Below are 20,702 nucleotides of genomic sequence, written 5' to 3' on the forward strand. Positions count from 1 at the left end.
GTCGCCGACAGCGGCCCCGTGGTGGCGTCAGCGCGGGTAGCACCGCGGCGTGTGGGCGCAGAGCCCCCCCTCCGTCCCTTGTTGGGTTGCCACCCGGCTGCCGGCTTGGGGACGCGGTGTGAGGGCCATCGGGGACCTGGGATGGCTCTCAGAGCGCCTGGGATGCAGTGCCCTCCCTGGATATTCCCTCAGTTTCCATCCCAGCCGCCTCTGAAGGAACAGCGTTGCGTAATTGCTGCTGCGCCTCCCAGTTGGGCTCAAAAAGGAGGAAAACGGTGAAGCGTGAACTTTTCGGGCGACACATCGCTGAAGTTGCGGTATTTAAGCGGGTATCGAGTGGCATCTTATCCCTTATTCTCTAAATAACTTACTCGTTTGAGCCCTGGCTGTGGAACAACGGGGAATTTTTGGGAATTGCGCAGCCCTATTTGCGTGCTCCTCAGAGCTCCCTGGGGATGGACAGCAGGGAGCAACTCTAGTAGTAGGCATCCTTGAAGGTCTTCTCCTCCAAAGCAAACACCTTGAAATAAATGGTTTTTTATGTCATATTCGTGTTATGACCAAATTAGTTAGTTTTGGGAATAATTCACGTGATACTACTTATTTCCAGACTTTTATGCCAACATTTTCTTGGTTAGTGTTTCCAGTCTGAAGCTGCCTGCTTTTCCAAGCAATTATCACACAAGGTCACTTAGATTTTTAGCTGAGCTAGTTTTAAAGCACTGACACTACCTAGTGTGCAATTAACCTTTGCTTCACATTTCCTTGTTTTTGTTCGCTTGTTTCAGTCATTGATCCAGGCCGAACACTGGATACTGCAGTGGCTTTTCTTTTCCAAAAGACCAACCAGTTTGTGCTGGAGTCTTGTGCTCCGAGACAGCTTTCATGTTGTTGTGAAAATATTTCAGTTGAAGTACAGGGAAATAAGTATTTAGCACAAAATACGTTGTGACTTCTTTTTCCTTTTTTTTTTTTGTTTATTTCCTGTTAACAGAAGCTCTTTATAGAACCTGAGAAAATATTTGTTTGGTGATGTGTCTGTTAAATGTTGAGACTCAGAGGTGAGAATTATGTCAGTGTTTTATAAACAGTAGATTTTATTTTCTTAGGATGCTTCTAAACAGTTGGGTTGCTCTAAAGCAGGATTTGGGTGGAGAAACCCATGAGATTAACCAGGACTGGGGGAGAGGACATCTGAAATGATCCTGCATCCTCCTTCTGTGCAGGGTGATGTCACCTGAGCTCTGAGTCCTCTCCTTGCCCGTGTGAGTGACTTGCTGAGTAAGTGCTAATGGAGCAGTGGGCTGGTTTTGGGGGATGGAACCGGTGGCAATTGCAGCTGGGTGAGTGGCTGCTGTGCCTCGCTGACCTGGCTTTGTGTGTGGGGCCTTCCCTGCACCTGTTGAGGCATGCACAGAGGACATGATTTGCTGGAATACTCTTCCCACTACTTGAAGAGTGTTCTGAGCTAATTAAAAGAGTAACAGTGTCTGTCCTGACTTGGTTATTTTCTAATTGATGCTCTTGACCATGAGATACATTAGTTTTGACTTAAACTGCTGAGCGTTTGTTGCCCTTGCCTATCTTTCCTGCTGTTTTCCACTTTGCGCTCTTCAAAGTGCTTTTTGTCCACATTGCTCTTTCTGAAGGTTGCTCCCTTCAGAACAGTACAAGAATTTACCTTGGTTTGTTCCTTATTGGTCAAATCTCTTGTCTTTTACTCACCAGAGAAATCCCACTGCAGTATTAAAGCCTAGTGGGTTGTGTGTGGTGAGATCAAATTCATGCGATGATTAGCAAATGAAATAACTTTATTCCTCCAGCTCTAGACTTTCAACAAATATTTTTATTTCTGTTTGATTATTACAAAGTCGTATTTGTGAAGGGAACAGAAGTGTGTTTGAGAAATGCTGACACATGAGAAGCATTTGACATCATTCACCTCCTTTGTTGGTATTTCTAGTCCTCAGAAAAATTTCAGCATGGATTGACTTCTTATTGTTTCAGAAAGTATCTTTGGGCTGAAAACTGACTTTCTGATACAGCTCCAAGTGTTTGTGAATAGGTATTGTAGAGGGCTATTCTCCCTGTTTTCCAGGAAGTAAAATCCGCTGGAAGCATTTAATAGAGTTCTCTGTCCTTCCTCCAGGACAGCTTTGCTGGGAGGAAATTTCCAAGACTTGTGACATAAGGTTTCTTGAACCTTTTGATGAATTATTTTTGATCTTTTATGACACTTGGATGTATTTCTGTTAAAATGCTCAGGGTGTGAGATCGTGCTATTCTGTGCAAGAAATAAGCATTTAAATGGTTTGTAGCCCAAACTGTGCCTATAAACTGGTTTGTCATGCCCATAATTTTATTTGTATAAGGAAACAAGCATAACTTTCTTCTTTGCTCTGTGCTGTTCTTTGCTCCTATGAATGGATGGTTCAACTTCACAAAAAATAAGCAACTTAAGACTATTTTTCCTTCTTACTCAGTAACTACAGAGAGAGTTAATGGGAAGTCTTGAGTCAGCTTCTGATTCTGAGCTGGAAGTGAGCCTTGATGCCCTGCGGAAACAGCATGCTTTAAAAAAATGAAATATTAAAGCTGTGTCTTATACTTAGAAGGAGGTTAACAGTGTGAATGTAGAAGTTGGAGGACCTTTCAAGTTTCTTAATTCAAGACTAATATTCCATTAGAGAAATTATTTTCACCATCAGTCTGGAAAAAGTTGTTTGTTTGTTATAACTGAAGATGGAGTGCCTAAGTGTAACTAAAACTTCAAACATTAATTTTAGACGTCCAGGATTTTAGATTAAAATGCAGTTACATATTTTGTATTTGATTTGTTTTAGGTTTTTTCTGTGGCCCCATCTGATTTGAGAGTTATTTGACTTAAGTCAAATGAATAAGGTGCTTTAATGCCAGGAGTACCAATTAATGAAAAAGATATTTTTAAAAGTATTGAAAAAACTTTCAACAAAAATTAAGTACTATCTTTAAAAAAAAATCACAAAAAAGCTAGCAGAAAGCAAACAAAGCTAGCACTTCATGTAGTAGCTGCTTCAGATTTGTGAGTGCTAGGGATTTTTAAAATGAGATAGCTGTTAGAGATCATAGCTGCTGTTTGCATGGAACTAGATTTTTTCTTTTTGTATGTTTGCTTGGGAAGCCACTTGTGCCAATTGATCAAAATGCACACATCTGCTCAGCAGTAATTCTTTTTAACAGCATGATATCCTGAGGTGGACCTTGCAGCAGTATCCTTCTCTGGAGCGTTCTTGGTTGCTGCCCCTGGAGAGCTGGGTCTGGCATGGTCCAAAGTCACCACAGCTCAGCTCAAACATCAATGCACTGTGAATGCCAGCAAAGCTTTACTGAAGAGTTACACCCCTGATGAAGCCTTGCTGGTCCATGGAAGAAATTCTTTCTGGAAACTGAGCTTTGAGGGGTGTGTGGTGATGGGTGTGGTGATTGGTCCGTGGACACAAAACTGTATCACTTTAATGAAGCTTAAAATGTTTGTGTGAGCTTTGTCCACACACATTTTGCTTCCCAGCAGCACCAAGTGTAAAATTCCATGTGCATTATTTCAGTAACATGTCTGGATAGGCCAGTCGAGTGCTTGGGGCATCCGTGACTTGTGGAGCTAAAAGGAAATGGGAGCTGTTGGTGTCAGTCTTGTGAGGACTTGTGTGGAAACTTGCCCAAGGATGGTTGATGGTTATCTGAGGTTTTTTTTTTTCAGTTGAGAATCTTGAAAAACAGGTCTGAGTGTGTAAAATATAGAAGTGAAGCAGTCATATTTCTTTAACCGCTCCTAATGATAAGTCATTAATTACTGTACTTTGTGACAGTTTGGTAATTATTTTGCTTGTTTATCAATTAGCTTTATTTTTGTGGAAGTACACTTGAGGATGGGAGTATTCCAAATCATTTTGTCTCAGACTATACTTTCATTAGATAACTCTTGCCTTAAACTACTTACTAATGAAATAACTACAGATAGAGACTATAAAACCCCCTGTTTTAAACCCCCATCAGGTATTTACTGCTCTGTAGTGTTCATGTTGAGAAAGGTTTAGTTGCTTTCCAGAAGTGGAAGAATACCTGGGAAGTGCCATTTTGGTGGGAAGGAACAGACATGTGCATGTGTAGAACCACTTGGGGTGTACCTGGATGAGTTATTGTTCATTTGTTTTGATTTTACACCCAGGTTATTCTGGGAATTGTGGTCTTGGAGATGGGAACATCTTTGTCTTGACCCCTTGTAACCTTTGGATTTATTTTCTCTTTTCCCTAATGTTTGTGAGTTAACAGATTGTACTTAGTCTCAGACTGTCTTTGAAAATCTACAAACCCTGTCTTTACATTTTGAATTATACTCTAGACTTCCTTTCTTGAATTATACTCTAATCTTACTCAACTACTAGTGCTAGAAATTCACAGGAAGCTTATGTGTGTTTAAAAATTTTCATACAGCTACAAAAACATAAAAAGCCCCAACCCTTACTGGAGTGTATTTCGTACCTTCTAGAAGATTCCCAAGTTGATATCTGTCCCCTGTAGCTCTGGTAAGTGATGTGGTCTTGCTCTTAAAATCAGAACCTCAGGATTAAACTACACAGGAGAGCTGTTACACTACACTTTGATCCTTACTCTAGGCCCAGATTCTACCAGGAGATAGTTGAAAGCAGGCACTCAAAATACAAATCTGAAAGCAACAGACGACAACTGAATTTGAAGAAAACAGACCCATAAATTTCGAAACAGAAGCTATTAATTAACAGACTGAATAAGCTAAATGTTTTTGGCATGTGTGGTGTTGTTGCAGTTATTTTAATGGAGCTGAATAAGAGCAAAGCATGATGAAATGCAGTGTTCTTACTTTATTCCAGGTTGTATTTCCCCCTGCTGAAACAAACCTGTGATAGTTTCCTTTGTGATTGTGTTTGTGTGGCTTGTTAAAATGTGCTTATTTGCTATAGGATGAAGTCAGAAAAGGAACAAAGAAATTCATTGAGTGCTTCTGGGTGTCATGTGATGGCGTGACCAGGGAGAGCTTGTACCAAGCTGAAGCCAGCTGGAGTGAAAAGCAAAGCATCCCCCCAATAATTATTTAAGTTAAGTGAAAATCCCAGTAAAATGGGTTTCATTTTAAAACTAATGTTGTCTCAGGCCCTGGGGCTTGTTCATGAGCCAAAATTCATGCTTGGGTGATGGTAGCACATAACTACAGGCACCAAGGAATTAGGCTCACAGCAAAGTGCACTGCAATTTCTTCCAGCCCCTTCTTCAGAGGGTCATTACAGCAAGGCTGATCCAGTCATTAATTCAAATGTTGAAAATCAGAGTGAGGTTTTTTCTTTTTTTCCTTTTTCCATCTCTCTAGGACTTCATTCAGCTGCTCTTTCAGCCTGTCTTGATGCCAGTGTGAGAGCAAAGACACCATGGGCAGCTTTGACCCTTCAGTGGAGGCATCTTTGTCTCCATCAGCTCCTGTGGCACTTACGCCTTGTCCTCTCTGCAGGTAGACAGTTTCCTTGTATTTTCAGCACTTAGTCCTGTGGTGAGTTATTCTGTTCCTGGGCTCTTGAGGGCACAGTGGTCACACAGCAGGAACAGGAATGGTAAAAAATGTTTTCACCAGCACTGGTGTCCCCTGGAAATGTGGAATAACCTGTTGGCTCCTCTCTGTTGATAGCCCCAGCCCTGATGTCAAAGCAATATCTCTGGTTCTTTCTAGTGCAAAATGGCTGCAGGAGGTGGAGGAACTTAGGGTTTCAGGTCTGGGTGCTTGGAGGAATGGTCTCCAGGAGCTGAGGAGACTTTGTCAAGGGACTTGGATGTTGTTGCCAAAACCCAGTGTTGAGAGTGAGTTCCTGGTAGCTGTGAAGGAGGAGGTGTAATTTGTCAGGGAAGGTTCTCCTGTTGTTTTCATGAAGCAGACAAATCTCTCCACCAGGAGTGTGTGTGTCTCATCACAAACAGATGGCTCTGGGCTGTGTGCAGGCAGCAGGTGTCTTTGCAAGGTGCCAGGGCTGGGATAACCACGGGCAGCAAGGAGCAGGGCTGTGTCACGGAGAGCGCCAATGCGGAGAAATCCGAGCCGCTGGTACACCCGGTCAGGCTGCCCTGGTGGAAGACTCGCTGGTTTTGGAGCAGTGTGCGAGTGCTTGGTTTTGCTAATCCTCACTTTGTAAAGTGTTACAAATTATAGGGATCTTGAAATGCCCTGTTTGAGATGCCTGGTGCAAAACAGTACAAAAAGGACTGGCTGTCCTTGCTCTATTCGTTCTTATTTGGGTTATTAAAATGACTCCATGTGTTTTGATTTGTTTTGATTACCCTATCTGGTAGGTCTACAGAGGTTAATGTTTCACAGGTTTTAAAATCTTGATGAAACTCAATTCCATGGAGTTAGTTGGGCTGAACTTGGAAAATGGATGCTTGTACAAATACTGACCTTTTGTAAAGTTTATAATTCCTGTGTTGTTTGCTCAGTTTTAGTGCATGGAGTGTTAAGGAATGTAGGTCAGGTGGAGTGGAAGGTGCCTTGGCCCTGCTGGGACTTAGTTCACCTTATGAAAATATTTAATTAGAGTTGAATCCTTGACTCTCGGGGAAATCAGATTTTGGCTGATACAGTCACTACTGCAGCATTATGAGCCCAAAGCATGCAGGTTTATAGGGGACTTGATTAAAAGATGAAATTATTGCTCTTAATAGATTTGGAAATCCTGAGTAATTTAGAACCTAACCATTTTATAAAGATGATATTTGTAAGCATTTAATCCTTTTAGATATGATCAGTCTTTTCAGAAGTTTGGGGCAGTTTTCTGTAACCATGAAGAACCACAGAGCACTTCTTTCCAAAAGCCAGTGGTGAAGTGTTACCAGGAGTGTTATACTTTGGTCACTTGCTATAAAGTTATTTCAGTAGGACAGAATGCCTTGCATAGGAGTTCTGTTCCCATGTAACTTCTGACAGATCCATCTACTGGCATGCTTTTTGAAAATATGTTGTGTATAAACTGTAGAACCTTTATTTTGAAGAAGTGCCTCTTCTGCCATGCTGCCTGTGAAGTCAGGATTTCTAAAATCCTTTTTCTACTAAGGTTGAGTACAAAAGCTTAGATAAAACCCTTCAGTGTTTGATAAAACCTGTTGCACATACAGTAAGTGGTTACTAAAAGTGGTTTCATAAATTGCATATCCTTTTGACTCCCTCTTAATAGCTCCTTTGCTGTTTGCATAGCTGACACAGTAAGTCTGACAGAGGATTGTAATGCCTATAAATCTTCCTCTTTTGTCTGTGGATGAGATGTTCTTGTACTCATTGAAGTGCTTCAGCCATTGGATAGGAGCTGTTGTTTGGGACACTCTACAAAGCAAATGCAAAAACCTGCTCTTGTTGATACACATGTCTTACTAATTTCTTAATTTATTCATTTAGTCGAAAAAAGGAGCCTGTGGTTGGAAGCCAAATCACACCACTCATCTAAAACATTGCAACACAGAATAGCAATCACAGCATACACTGTGCCTCAGCAGTTAGTAACAGGATGTGTGATAAAGAAAATCGAAGGACATAAACCCAAGGGCTGTACAATGCCTGGTGCCAGAGTCTCTTCCCAGATGATTTCCTGATTTTTTGCTCCCAGACTCTGCACGTTTCTGCATTTCTGGTGCTTTTTTGCCGCTTCTTCAGCACGCAGGTCACCTAGTACCTAGTGCTTCCTAATCTTAAACTGCAATTCACTGCCTCAAGTCAGCTTGTGCAATGCTGACTGTAATGTTGTAATGCTTCTAAAGGGTTAGGGTATTTTGGATTGCCTGTGGAATATGTACAGCACAGCAAACAGTATTATGGGCTAAGAACATGTTTTACATTTCCCAGCCTAAAGGAATGGTTAGGAGGCAAGTTTTTGCTTGAAGATTATGGTCTTCCTTACTGTTGTCTGTTATGCCCCTAAATAAAATCTTCCTGTCTCCATGATAAAATTATATTCTGTGATGTGCTGTCAGACATAATTTGGTCAGTGCATTTCCTCACATAGGTACCATTTCTGGGTGCTCACCAAAAAATGCTGATGTGGAGTGCTATTAAATCTTGAAGTATTTGAGGGAAACATGAAAAATCAGACATGTTGAGGGATGTGTAAAAGGGAAGAGTTTTTCTTCTCTCTGGTCACTCCTTTGGTTTGGAATCAATGCAGTTCATGCATATTTGTGTGTATGTGTATTTGTACTTTGTCTTTATTATCAACTGCGTGTATTTGGCTGGCACAGCTAAGATTTGGGTTGAGTACATGCATTTTTAGCATAGAATCATCCTGTACTTAGTACTAGTGAAACCTTCGCTTTGTCTTGAAGTATTTTATTTGTCTTTCAGCATTATACCTAACTGCCAGTGCCTTCTGTTAGTCATTCCTGCCTATCTGGGGCTTGATAAAAGGCTTTGCTTACAGGGCCTTTGGTCAGGCAACCTGGGTTGTAGGGCTTGGCTCTGTGTTTGTGTAAGTGAGGTGTTCACAAGCCTCTGGAGGATGGGTATCATGTTTTACCAGTAAAACTGTTTTTAATAGCAGCTAAAGCAAACAGAACTGCACACAAAGTACACTCATGTCAATGGAGTTTGGAGTGGGCAGGGCTGGAGTGGCACTCAATTGGGTAATGTCAAGCAACAATCTGGGATCAGTGGTCATTTCTTTCCCTGTTTTAATGCTTCCTTTCTATTGAGAGCAGTAGTAAACTCTAATCAGCAGCTGCTTATGGGTTTTTTTTTTCCCAGAGGCAGTTTGTAGTGCTCTCTGTGTCCAGTTCTTCTGCAGCTTCCCTCAGCATTTCTCTTGCTATGCTTTCAACCATGTGTCTCCTCCTACAGCTACAGTGCATCTAATCTTGAGAGGAATGGACACCCTGTTTGTCTTTATCAGTGGTGAAGGCTGCAGCTGGGCATGGTGGGGTGGGATTGGCTCCTGAGGTGACACTGCCCTGCTCATGATTCCAGTTTTTTGAGCTCAGGTGGGATAACTAAGGCCAAATATGCCTCACTGGGGGAAGACCACCCTGGCATGGGTGGTTGCTGTATTTAACTGAAAACTGGTCAAGGTCCCTCTACGTATGTGAAAACTGCATCAGATCTGCAGCTTTTAGTGCAACTTAGTTGCTGATTAAATACACCTTTCTTTTGGAAAAAAGGTAAAATGAAAAAATGGTGTTTCTGCCTTTTTGTTCCAATTGGCTCAGACAGTAATGTCAAGTTTTAGGGAGTTTACAGCTCCAAGAGTTTGTGTTCTTCCTTCTAAAATAAGGAGTTTTGTGTAATGAGGTGTAGTAAAGGGAGGGGGACAATCCTGAGAGCCAGATGAGGGAATAAATCTGTATGTTAGCACCACAACTGTGGCAATTGCTGGTTTGCTGAATTACATGAAAATCTCACATTTCCCTGCTTTAAAAAAAAATAATATTCCTGGGATGCGCACATTAGCTTTCCATTTGGGCATAGTCATTTCATTGCTAATGAGCTCCCAGGTTTGGGCTTGCAGAGGTGGCAGCCTGTTCCTTTAACCTGTGCTGTCTCTGTGGAATGGTAATGAGTAATTTGAGCTCTTTGGGTAAGGTGAGTGATCAGCAGCTCAGAGATTGCTCCTTTGCTGTCAGAGGAGGCTGCTGTTTGGGATGAAGGGCACCTTTCCCAGCAGAGGTCCTGCTCAAACTGCCCAGGTAAACTCAGCAAACCTTAACAGATCTAAAGAAAGGCTGAATGGAAGGGAGGAACTCAAAAACGCAGATTGCATCGCTGAACTGAAGCTCTGTCAAACTTCCTTTGCTGCTTTTGAAGTCAGGAGTGTTCTTGGTTAGTGAATAAAAAGGACTTTTTATGTCCTTACGTATAAGAACTGTTTAATCTTTTGAGTAGTGATAAATGTGGGAGCAGTTTGCATTCAGGCTGTGCTGGATGGAGGTGAGTGTGAGAGCCTCTTCTGCTTCTGGATCTCTCTGCCATGGAGGAAAATGTGGATAATGATATTGCTGGCTTCAAAATAGCTATTTCTGAGTTTGAGAAAGAGCAGGTAGGCAGCCAGGAGTGTAAAGCAGGAGAAAGCCCTCAAACATGCCAAAAAGTTCTATTAGCAGTGATTAGCAGATTATTAAGGATTGGCAGCAAATCTAAATGTAATCTTGGGTACGTGTTCTAGGACTGTAATTGACTGCTACACCAATTATTACTTGGAATTCATCTAAGATAATTTAAGATTGATGTTTATATAAATGACATTAAGTCTTAATGTTTAAATTAGTATTCTACAAGTCAGCTAGCACTACGCTTATTTCCCATTCATTCAGTTCATTTCCACATTGCCCAGCCTTCAAGTATCAGAACTTTGTGAAGAAAGGGGGAGAAGATCCTCCCTCCTATTTTTTAATTCTGAAAGTCTGAATATAATTTTAATTATATTCTGTGTAGTCACACTTTGTGTTGTAGGTTCAGCTTGGTTCTTCTGGGTGAATGGAAAAATACTTCCTTAAAAAAAAAACAGTTGTGATTTAGAAGTGTTTTGGTCAGCTGAAAACTGCTCCAACAGTCTGACTGTCCAGGAGTGTGCTTGATTTTCTGTAACCCTTTAAAACTCACGCTTCATCTTTCATTTGAAAACCCTCACAGAGAGGTCATTAAACTTACTCCAACAGCTGCTCATAAAGTTAAAGGTATACCAAGAAGTTAAACATTAACTTTTTCTTGTTATGCTCCAATAGGAGAACCCTTTACAATGAGTAGTTGGTTTCACTATTGTAATGCCACTCTGCACTGGCCTTTCTCCATATCTTTGTTTTTGGGCCTTTTTGGCTGAAAAGAATGGCTTCAATTCAGTGATGGTTTTATGGATGTTGTTTGGTTGGGTGTTATGTTTTGGGCGTTTTTTTAAGTGTTAGCAAATTTGGATTTTCCTTTTCACCCTCTGTGATAAAAGGATGTTGCATGCCAGCTCAGATGCCAAAACAGTCACCTTTAATGGAGGCAAATCCTAAGAAGAAAGACTTAAGATAGAGGTACAAAATGGTTTTATATTGTCAACCATCTTAGAGAAATGCATCATTCTGTGTCTCTGGGCTTTTCTTTCCTCTTTTCTCTCAGGACACCTGATAGTTGCTTTCATGCTTCTGGTATGCAGAAACAGAAGGCAGTTGCATTGGACGTTGATCCTGTTTATTTCTTTTGGCCAGTTATTTGTTCTGGGAGTTGACAGCTGGATTGTGGCTGGGAGTTAGTAGGAACAATCCCTGAGCTCTGGTTGTTACTAGCTGGCTTCAGCTGAGCACCCCCTTGGCCTTGTCCTGACACTTGTAAAGTCTTCTGTGCCTGGGCACTGCCTGCTGCTTGGGGAGATGAGCTGAAGCAGAAATTCCCACTGGAACAGCCAAGTGTCCCAGGGCAATACCTGCTGGGCTGGGGGAGTTCACTGCTGAGGGCCCTTGGAGTGGGAGAGTGTCTGGGAGAGAGCCTGGAGCTGAGCTTGGGTGGTTGTGTGTTGATTCCCTGCTGATGGCACCAGGCACCCACCCATTCCCCAGTCCCAGTCTGCCAAATGGGAATTAGGCTGGTGATTAATTGGCTTACAGAATGCTGTTACCTATTGCCCTTGTTCCAGCAGAATTCAAACCTGAGCTCCCTACTTCCGTCTGGCCAGGGTATGAAATGATGAGGCTGCAGGTTCCTGCCAGTTCAATAGAAGGTCAATGCAATTTTCCCCAGTAAAAATGTCACTTAATTGGCATTGCTCTAATAGCATCATGTGTTTAATATTGCTATGGCTTGGCAGGTCCTGTACATATATTTTCCAGCTCCTGTGGAAGGTGCTTATGTTGAAAAGGGGAGTTGCATAATAGGTTTTTGAGAAGTGATTATTGTTTTAGCAGTTCTGAAGATATCACAAGGTAGAGACTGCCAGGGAAGTGTGTTGTGTCATCTCTTGACAGTGATACGCTGCAAGAGAAATAAAAAATAATGTTTGGTAAATGGTTTTAGTTATATTGCCAGGTTTTTTTGTTAGTATTTATAATACCTTCACAAGGAGTAGAAGGTGCCATGTGATTGCTGTTTAAAACTTGGCTGCCAGGTAAGTGTGGGAACAGGAAGCAGTGGGGAAACGCTGTCGACATCCTAGGGAAGGATAGCTGTAGTTCCCATGGCTTTTGGTGACACATGTGTCACCCCAAGCCATGGAAACTATGCCTTAGGGCTAAGGATTGTCTCTTCTGTGCCGTGCTCTAGGCCTCGGATCAGGAGATGGAAGTGGAGCTGGCCTGTGGCAGCGTGTTGGATCCTCAGGAGCCCGCAGGCTCCTGGAACCTTTGATTTCTGCTGCTGATAAAACATAACTGAGTTTCCCAGTCCTGCATCTCCATTCATGGTTTTGTAATATTGCTCTTGTTGACAGGAGCAGTAACTCAACACCGTGGGAACGCTTCTAGCATGGGGACATGGAATTAATATTGGGGTTTTTCTGAGCTTGATTAATCATTTTTCTTGGATGTTTCATTGGTGAACCGTGTTTGCTTACTTTTCCTAACACCTCTCTTGGCTAAGGAGCATTACCCTCCAGCAGGGTCCTGTTCAGGATAACTGAGCATGGGCCAGGGCAGTGAGTCTCCCTCTGTAGTTGGCCCTTTGAGACCACACCTCGAGTGCTGTGTCCAGTTCTGGGCCTCTCACCTCATGAACCATGTGGAGGTGCTGGAGCACATCCTGACAAGGCCAGTGAAGCTGGTGAAGGATCTGGAGAATAAGTCCTGTGAGGAGTAACTGAGGGAGTTGGGGGAAAAAGAAGCTCAGGTGAGATCTAACTGCTGCCTACAGCTACCTGAAAAGGATATCCTTCAGAAAACTCACTACAGAGTAATATAACTCAAAAAACCCTTATATTTTTTTATGTAATAAGCGTATAGGAATATAGTAATTTATAAATAGCTATATAAAAGATGAGATGCTCTATTTGTTAGCTGGTAACCCATATAACATTAACTAAGAGAAAGTCCTGAGCAATCTCAGCAGGGAGGGGGGTTGTAGGAGGGTTATTTGGCTATACCATAGGGAGATAAGAAGGACTGAGTAGCAGTGTTATCTGTTGTTTTTATTTATAAAGGACACTGCAACAGACTCAGGCTTCCACCTGGATTGGTTTGGCACGAGGGAAGAGCAGATTGTTTGGTTTGGCTTTTACTCATTGCTCTGTCCTAGGAGGGTGATGGTGACTGAGAAGTTTCTGACATGTCCTTGTTGTGCTTCTAAGGCACTTTGCTTTCCTCTGCTGCACACAGCATTTTAAATCACCCAGCCATGTGTGAACAGTATTTTCCCTTTCCCCAGCAGTGTGCTGCTGTCAGGAACAGTGCTTTCAGGATGGCAGTGGGGTTTTTCAGCATAGGTAGGGCTGGTGTTCAAGTGGGCATTGAAGTGCTGATTTAAGTAAGTTGAGAATCAAGTGCCTGTTCAAATGCTTCAGTGGAAGTTGCAGTGTTCATGTGTGCGGTACTAACTCCTGTTATTACACTTGTTCTTGTTTTGGAGGCTCTAAGTTGGTTCTTACTCAGTGGTAGCATCTTCCTACCTGATTTTTTGCTTTCCACTCCTACGTATCTGATCATCATTGATATTAAAGAAAAACATGGCATGAATTTGCATGTCCTTTTAGGAGGAAAAAAGTCCTCTATTTTCTCTGTCCTGTTAGCTTATGTGAAAACAAAACCCCAGAAAATGTTATGCTAAAATCAGAGTAAAGTTGCAGCTTGAAGGAGGACAACTCGAAGCCTGTGGGTAACTATCAGAGGAGGACTCATAACCATGCAAACTGAAGGGTGGTGTGCTTAAGCAGCAAAGTGCAGTCCTGTTGTCTGTGATGTAATGCTCTTATTTCTCCTTGCAGCTATGAAGCCGTACGCTCCAGCCTTCATTCTCCTGTGGAGTGCTGTTGGGATAGCGAGGGCTGCCAAAATCGTTGTTGTGCCGCCAATTATGTTTGAAAGCCATCTTTATATTTTCAAGACTCTGGCCTCAGCCTTGCATGACCAAGGTCACCAGACAGTGTTTCTCCTCTCTGAGGGCAGAGAGATTCCTCCATCTAATCACTACAGACTGCAGCGCTACCCAGGGATCTTTAACAGCAGCACCTCGGATGATTTCCTCCAGTCCAAGATGAGGAGTATCTTCTCGGGGAGGCTGACCGCCCTCGAGCTCTTCGATATCCTGGACCACTACTCCAAGAACTGCGACATGATCGTCGGCAACCGCAACCTCATGCGTGCCCTCAAACAGGAGAACTTTGACCTGCTCCTGGTAGATCCCAACGAGATGTGTGGATTTGTTATAGCCCATCTTTTGGGGGTTAAGTACGCCGTGTTTTCCACTGGCCTCTGGTATCCAGCAGAAGTGGGTGCTCCAGCTCCTCTGTCCTACGTTCCAGAATTTAACTCGCTGCTCACGGATCACATGAACCTATTCGAGAGGATTAAAAATACTGTTGTTTATCTTATTTCAAGATTTGGAGTCAGTTTTTTGGTTCTGCCAAAATATGAAAGGATAATGCAGAAACACAAGGTTCTTCCAGAGCGGTCCATGTATGACTTGGTCCATGGATCCAGCCTGTGGATGCTTTGTACTGATGTAGCGCTGGAGTTTCCGAGACCTACGCTACCCAACGTTGTTTATGTGGGAGGAATTCTAACGAAGCCGGCCAGCCCTCTGCCAGAAGTAAGGTTTGCTGAGTTTTACAGTAATTCCTGTGCTTTCTGCTTGACCTCATGCCAGTGATTTTTCAGGTGGGGCCTGTTCTTGTTGCTCGGTGAAATATTCTGTGGAAGTCACTTCATGTGGTGGTGAGGGGAACTGTTGGTCCCAAATTCAAGAAAATTAATCATTTTTGGATGCAGGAAGTATTTAGCTTTTGAGTGAGGTGTTTAGTGCTGCACTAGAGGTGAGAAACAGTGCACTCTGCCTTGGAAATCACATCAGTAGCTTTTAACCAGACCTGGTTTAAAATGAACCTGAGGGAGAATGTTTGAATACTGTTTATGCTTAAAGAAGGCTGCTGATAGTTTATGCTAGGTAACTTCATGGTATGGGTGTTTTTATGGTATTTGTTTTTGTGCCTCCCTTAGGGTTTGATAATGACTCTTAAGACTAGGAGTACATGAGCCTGGAAAGACTGTACCAAGTGAGAAATGGAGCTAAGAGTTGGCCAAAATAGCACTAAGGCTGCACTCAGATATAAATTTTTACTGTGCACGTGCACAACATCAGGCTCAGAACTTCAGACTGAAACCGTGATAGTGACTGGACTAGCTCCAGGAATCCTGGCTGCACAGATTAATTATTAAGTTTGATTAGTTCAGTGAACTGTGATATGTTATACCTAAGAATGCCTCTGTTGAGCAATACAGTGGTGAGTGACAGGCAGAACAATCTCACAGAGAACAATGTCATTTGCACTTTGCTTTATGTGTGCATAAGCAAATAGATCTTGAATTGGAGGGGATTTTTAATGGATGCTTTTGGCTGGATGATACAAAGGGCTAGGTAGACCTGCAGTGCTCAACAATTTGCTTCTTAAAATGGCTGTTTCAGCCTTTGGTTATTGTATGAAAAGTCCTATTGTCTGTTCTCCAGGGTGTCATCAGAGATGACCATAGCAGTGCTGCTTCTAAGTGGCTGTTTCCACATGTGCATCAGTGTGTTTGTGTTAAGGAAGGGTCAGGTATCCTGAGAAAGCAGACTGAAGGTACCCTTGTGCTGTCTAAAAGTTCATCCCTTTTTTCCCTCCAGGAAAACTCTGCTGGCTGGATTGAGTTTTTCCTTTGTTTTCCAGACTAATATTTCCTTTTCCTGTAAGAGAAAAAGGGTATTTGCATATTCAATTTGGGCAATGAGGTTAATGCTGTCTGTTTTGTGTCTTTTGATGTTCAGCGTAACAGGAGTGACAGTGACCTTAAAACAGACCTGTAGTGTCTGTTTCAAGTAAATGGTGGGAAATATTGGTTACTGAGGGGGAAAGAAACTGCCTATAATTATTAGTGAGCTGAGACATTATTTACTTTTTCAATTTGATCAGGCAATTCTTTCTTAGTGTTTGAAGCATGAGTTTTCATTGAAAGTGAGAGAGGGACCGAGTGAGCACATTGCTTTTTTATCCTGTCATTTGTCCATGCCTAAGCTGTTACACATCCCCCTGTGGTGTGTATTGTAGGTAAATTACTGGGCAATCAGTTTGTGTTTGCTGAGCAATTGGATGCAATTCCTAAGCGTCCCTCTGTCCTGGCAGATGAGAGCCGCGAGTGCTGCGGCTGCTCTCTGCTCTTGCTGCATCTCCAAGGCAGCAGCCTTGGCTAATTTATTTTCTGCAGCTTCTAGTTTGGTGCATTAAGGTGAGCCAGAAGCAGAGTTCATGTTTCTGTGCTGGGCTGGAATTGGTGATGCTTCAGCAGCTCTCTCAATTCATTTTCTTGTCCATGGATGACGATTAGAAAAGGGGAGCATGTAGCAGGACACATGTGCCCACTAAAGCTATTATTAAAAGTATTTCAGGTGTCTTGAATTCAGCAAAACTGCCTGTAAGTAGCTAACTTTGTCTGCTAGAGAAGTATTGGGAAAAAATCAGGGGTGTTCTTTCAAGTTCAAAATACCAGCTGAGACTACCTGGGCACCTCAGTAGTGGCACCCCTGTGTTGTCAATAGTTCATTCCTTTTTTTTTTCTCCTTCACCATAAATAACCAAGTAGTTTGTTTAATCATAATGGAATGCCAAATGTAAGTTAAAAGTTCTAGCTTTCTGTTCATAAGCAGCATGTTAAAAATAAGAGGCAGGTGGTAACAAGCAGTCAATGAGGAGATAAAGGTCAAGATCATTTAAGGTGTTACATGGCAGCCATTCTTTCATTCCAGGGGATGTGGTAGCTCTGTTTTGTGGCTGCTCAGATTCTGCATATGTTCCCTGAACTTCTTGAAAGAAAAGCTGGAAAAGCACAGATTTAAAGGTAGCATGTAGCAGTGGTTGCTGAATATTCATGTTGTGTAGCAGTGTGAGGGGAAAAAACCTGATCCAGCTTTGCTGGTCATCTGTGTTAATACTGTATTTTTATATATACGTGTGTGTATCTGTAAAAATACATAACCTGACCCAGCTTTGCTGTCCCATCTGCATTAATATTTCGATCCTGGGGCACATGGTCCCTTCTGCTCCTGCAGTTAGCTTGTGTCATGCACGATTTCTAGTTGCTGCTGAGCTCTGTAGCAATTACGCGGCAGCCTCCGGCTGTGGCATACGAACTGCGAGCGTGCCTTTGGGTTGCAGCTTGCCCGGATGCCTGGAGAAGGCTCCGATCCTGCTTGCTTCTCTCCCTCCCGGGCAGTGAGTGCCCCGGTGTCGGGCTGCGCTTGGCGCAGTGTCCCTCGGGAAGTCGCAGTGCCAAGGAGGGGGAGCCAGCGGCGAGAGCAGCGGCTCTTTTGGAGGTCACCGCTCTGCCCGGCTGCCTGCGGCGCCTTGGGCTTCCTCCTTGGCAGGGCAGGCGGTGGCTGAAGTGCCTGGGCATGGCACATCGCCCCTTGGGATCCCTGCTGCGGGGGGATGAAGCCGAGCACATCCTGTCACTCTGCTCTGCCGTGCTGGGAGGGCCGATGGTGGCTTTGCAAAGCTCTGCACAGGCGAGAGTGTGTGAGAGCCAGTGTGACATTTTCACGGGTTAAACTGGGCTTGGATGGTGCTTCTTGCACTAAGTGTGCTGTGCTGCTCAGTAAAAGATGAGGAGATGGTTAAGCTGACTTATCCCACATGCCTGTGAAATTTTATTTTGCTTGTGGGTGGTGGGTCCAGAGTCCAGGATTTGTGTGCATATCTCATCAAACCATATGCTGAATTATTTAGAGGACAGTGTGAACAGAACTAGCCTCAAAGGATGAAAAGCTAGAAACAGACTGGCTATCAAGTCCTTAAGGTCATCAGTGCCTTAAACTATTGAGGGTATGGTGTGCAGCATTTTGCAGATAACTGTCATTGGCCATTAGGAAAATCACAGGCTCCTCTGCCTCTTCCTCACTACACTTCTCCAGGGGGACCTGAATGAAGCTGGCTTTTTAAAGGGACGCTCTTTTGGGAAACTTCTTCTCTGGCATTTCTACCTTGTGACCAGGTTGGTGCATACCAGGCATTAATCAGCCTGATAAGTCCCCGAATCAGGGCAGGAAGCTGAGGGTTGCTCCAAGCAGCTGCCTTGGGAAGTACTCAGTCCATGAGGAAACTGAATTTATGCTGCAGAGGAGGGTGCTCTCATTTTGGAGTAATAACTTGTCCTTACAGCTGCAGCTGTCAACAGATAATTACAGGAACTTCCTCACTCCTCTGTGGACGTCTCTTATCTGAGCTCGTTATTATACAGATCAAAGTCTATGCAGCAAATAGGTGCCTTGAAATATCTTCACTAAAAAGTATTTTGGTTTTTTTGCTTTGTTTTCTTGGTTTTTTTCCCTCTCTGAGCCTTGCTGACAGCTGTATGTTTACTAGGTGTGTTAGCTGATACTGATATGTATCTTGAAGAAGAGGTGGGAGAATCAAGCGATGTTGTATTCCTGAAACCTGGCTTTTCTCCTTCATTCAGATTCAAGGACATATCTATAAGCCCTTGCAGACTGTAGCAGTGGATTGTTGTGCATGGCATAGCACCATCACTTTAGTATTATTTTTAAAGTCCAGGGAATGGTTCTTACAGACCTGTTTGGACAGTAAATTCCTGGTGATGTAAAGCAATTCCAGAGCTGTTCTGAAATGCATGTGGTTGTCAGCTGGGGAGGCAAAAAGTCTTTTAAAGATGGTGGAGATGATGCAGCACTGTGTGAATTCTGTACTGAACTGTATGATCATGTCTTTTGGCTCTGAAATTTTAGGTTTTAGATAAAGCTTCTTCCCCGCAGAATTTGATGTTTTGATCCACAAGAAAGAGTTGTAGCCACAGTCCTAAAACTGTAGTGTCCAGTCTCAGCTGCTCCAGCAGAACTGGGTTGGTGAACCATGTCTAGTCTGCTGTACCTGCTGCATTTTAAACTTAGGAAGAAATGTGACTCAGCATCTGTTTAGTGCAAGACACAGGGAAAAGGACACAAGGCTGATTTCGGAGCTTGGTTGTGTCTCCAGTTAAATTTGTGAGGAAGGCAGGTTCTCCAGGTGCATGTGCCAGGCGTAAAGCCGGCATCCCATGAGCCGAGCAAGGAGCACCAAACTTTCAGTGAGCCTGTGCTGCCCATCAAAAAGCAAGTTTACTTGGTTCATGGATGACAGTCCAGGCTGGTTATTTGTTGAGTTCAAGCAGCTGTTTCTATTGGGAATGGAAAATAGAAGTTCCAGACCTTAGATGTTGGATAGGTCAGATGATGAAAGCTGAAAGCTAAAACCAAGAGAAGTGGCTTTGTTTTTTTTCATTCGTACAAAAAAAACCCCTAGCAACCCAACACTTTATTAAGCTACTCCTGTAAGTAGGCTTTGTGGTTTTAAATATTCTAGTTTATCATGTTCATATTGGAACACACAAACTAACAAGATTTATTCATTTTGGGAACACACAGTGGTTTAACTGAGTGTCTCTTGGAAATTTTGAGGAATGACCTCCATTGAGGACAAATAACAAGCCAGTGTTTTTCCCATATTTCTCCCATTTATAACATAAAACAGAAGATAGGAATTTAATTTAAAGGGTGTTCTTTTTTCCTGGGGTATTTGTAATATCCTTGAGTTTGGGTACCATATTCCTATAATTTGGGAAGTTGGCATGTGCTCAAAACTTGACATTTACAAATAGCAAACCTAATTATTAATATTACTGACTTGAAAAAAAAATCATTAATCAAGACAGCTTTTCAGATGTCCTAGTTGCTTAAAGGTGAAGTGGATAATTTTTTTATGGCTAATACCTTGCTTTGGAGGATGAGGTGTCTCAGCTTTGTGAGGAGATGTCTTCCTGAGCCTTCCCAAGGGGAATTCTGCAGGCAGCGTGTTCTGCTGCTTAGCCTGAGCAAGGGGAGTCTGGCTGGAAGATGTGGGTTTTACACAGGCTCAGAAGCCAGCTGACCTTAGCATTTCCAAAGAAATTGTGGTGACTGATGGCTTTTTTATACAAATACAATATAAATATATATATGGGTATTGTGTACGTATGTATATGTATGCATATTTATATGTACACACTTTACATGTATTTATAAAGCTGTTTAAAAAAAAAGAGAAGGGAGGAGGTCAACCCCAGGAAGAAAGAAAAGCTGTTGTATCTGAAGAGGAAAATGAAGAAGAAACTGCAATTATTAGATTAAAGGATTTAAAGCTCCAGTTTAGAGTTCTTATGTCCTACTATCCACAGAGCACAGGTGTCATACTAGAACAATGACGGACAAAATTTCTCAGTTAAATGAGATTATCATGTGGATTTATGGGTGGGCTGTATGTCAGTATCTGTAGTACAGAGGTCTGTATTTATAATTTAGCTTCTTGTCAATTTTCTTCTTTACTGAATTTGCACCAATTTAATTTGACTTTGTTCTGTATGCAGAATAAGTAAAAACAGTCTCCATACTTGGTACTGTTTTTTCTTAAAGCCTGTATAGTTTTTTCCTCCATATGGAGCAGCTCAGAGGGTTGCTAAGACCTTGGTTTGCATTTCCATTTGATAATCAG

General features: G+C 42.6%; 1 protein-coding gene across 1 annotated transcript in view; it reads left to right on the forward strand.

Moving 5' to 3' along the window:
• The first annotated feature begins 1,256 nt into the window (after window positions 1–1,256).
• The window catches only part of UGT8 (UDP glycosyltransferase 8), a 30,899-nt gene continuing 11,453 nt past the window's right edge, over window positions 1,257–20,702 (forward strand). Inside the window, exons 1-2 of the mRNA XM_005429555.2 lie at window positions 1,257–1,281; window positions 13,920–14,743. Of these exons, the coding sequence (XP_005429612.1) occupies window positions 13,922–14,743 (822 nt within the window). The 5' untranslated portion in view covers window positions 1,257–1,281; window positions 13,920–13,921. The remainder of the gene's footprint in view (window positions 1,282–13,919; window positions 14,744–20,702) is intronic.

The sequence above is a fragment of the Geospiza fortis genome, unplaced genomic scaffold (genome assembly GCF_000277835.1).
Source record: "Geospiza fortis unplaced genomic scaffold, GeoFor_1.0 scaffold896, whole genome shotgun sequence".
NCBI lineage: Eukaryota > Metazoa > Chordata > Aves > Passeriformes > Thraupidae > Geospiza > Geospiza fortis.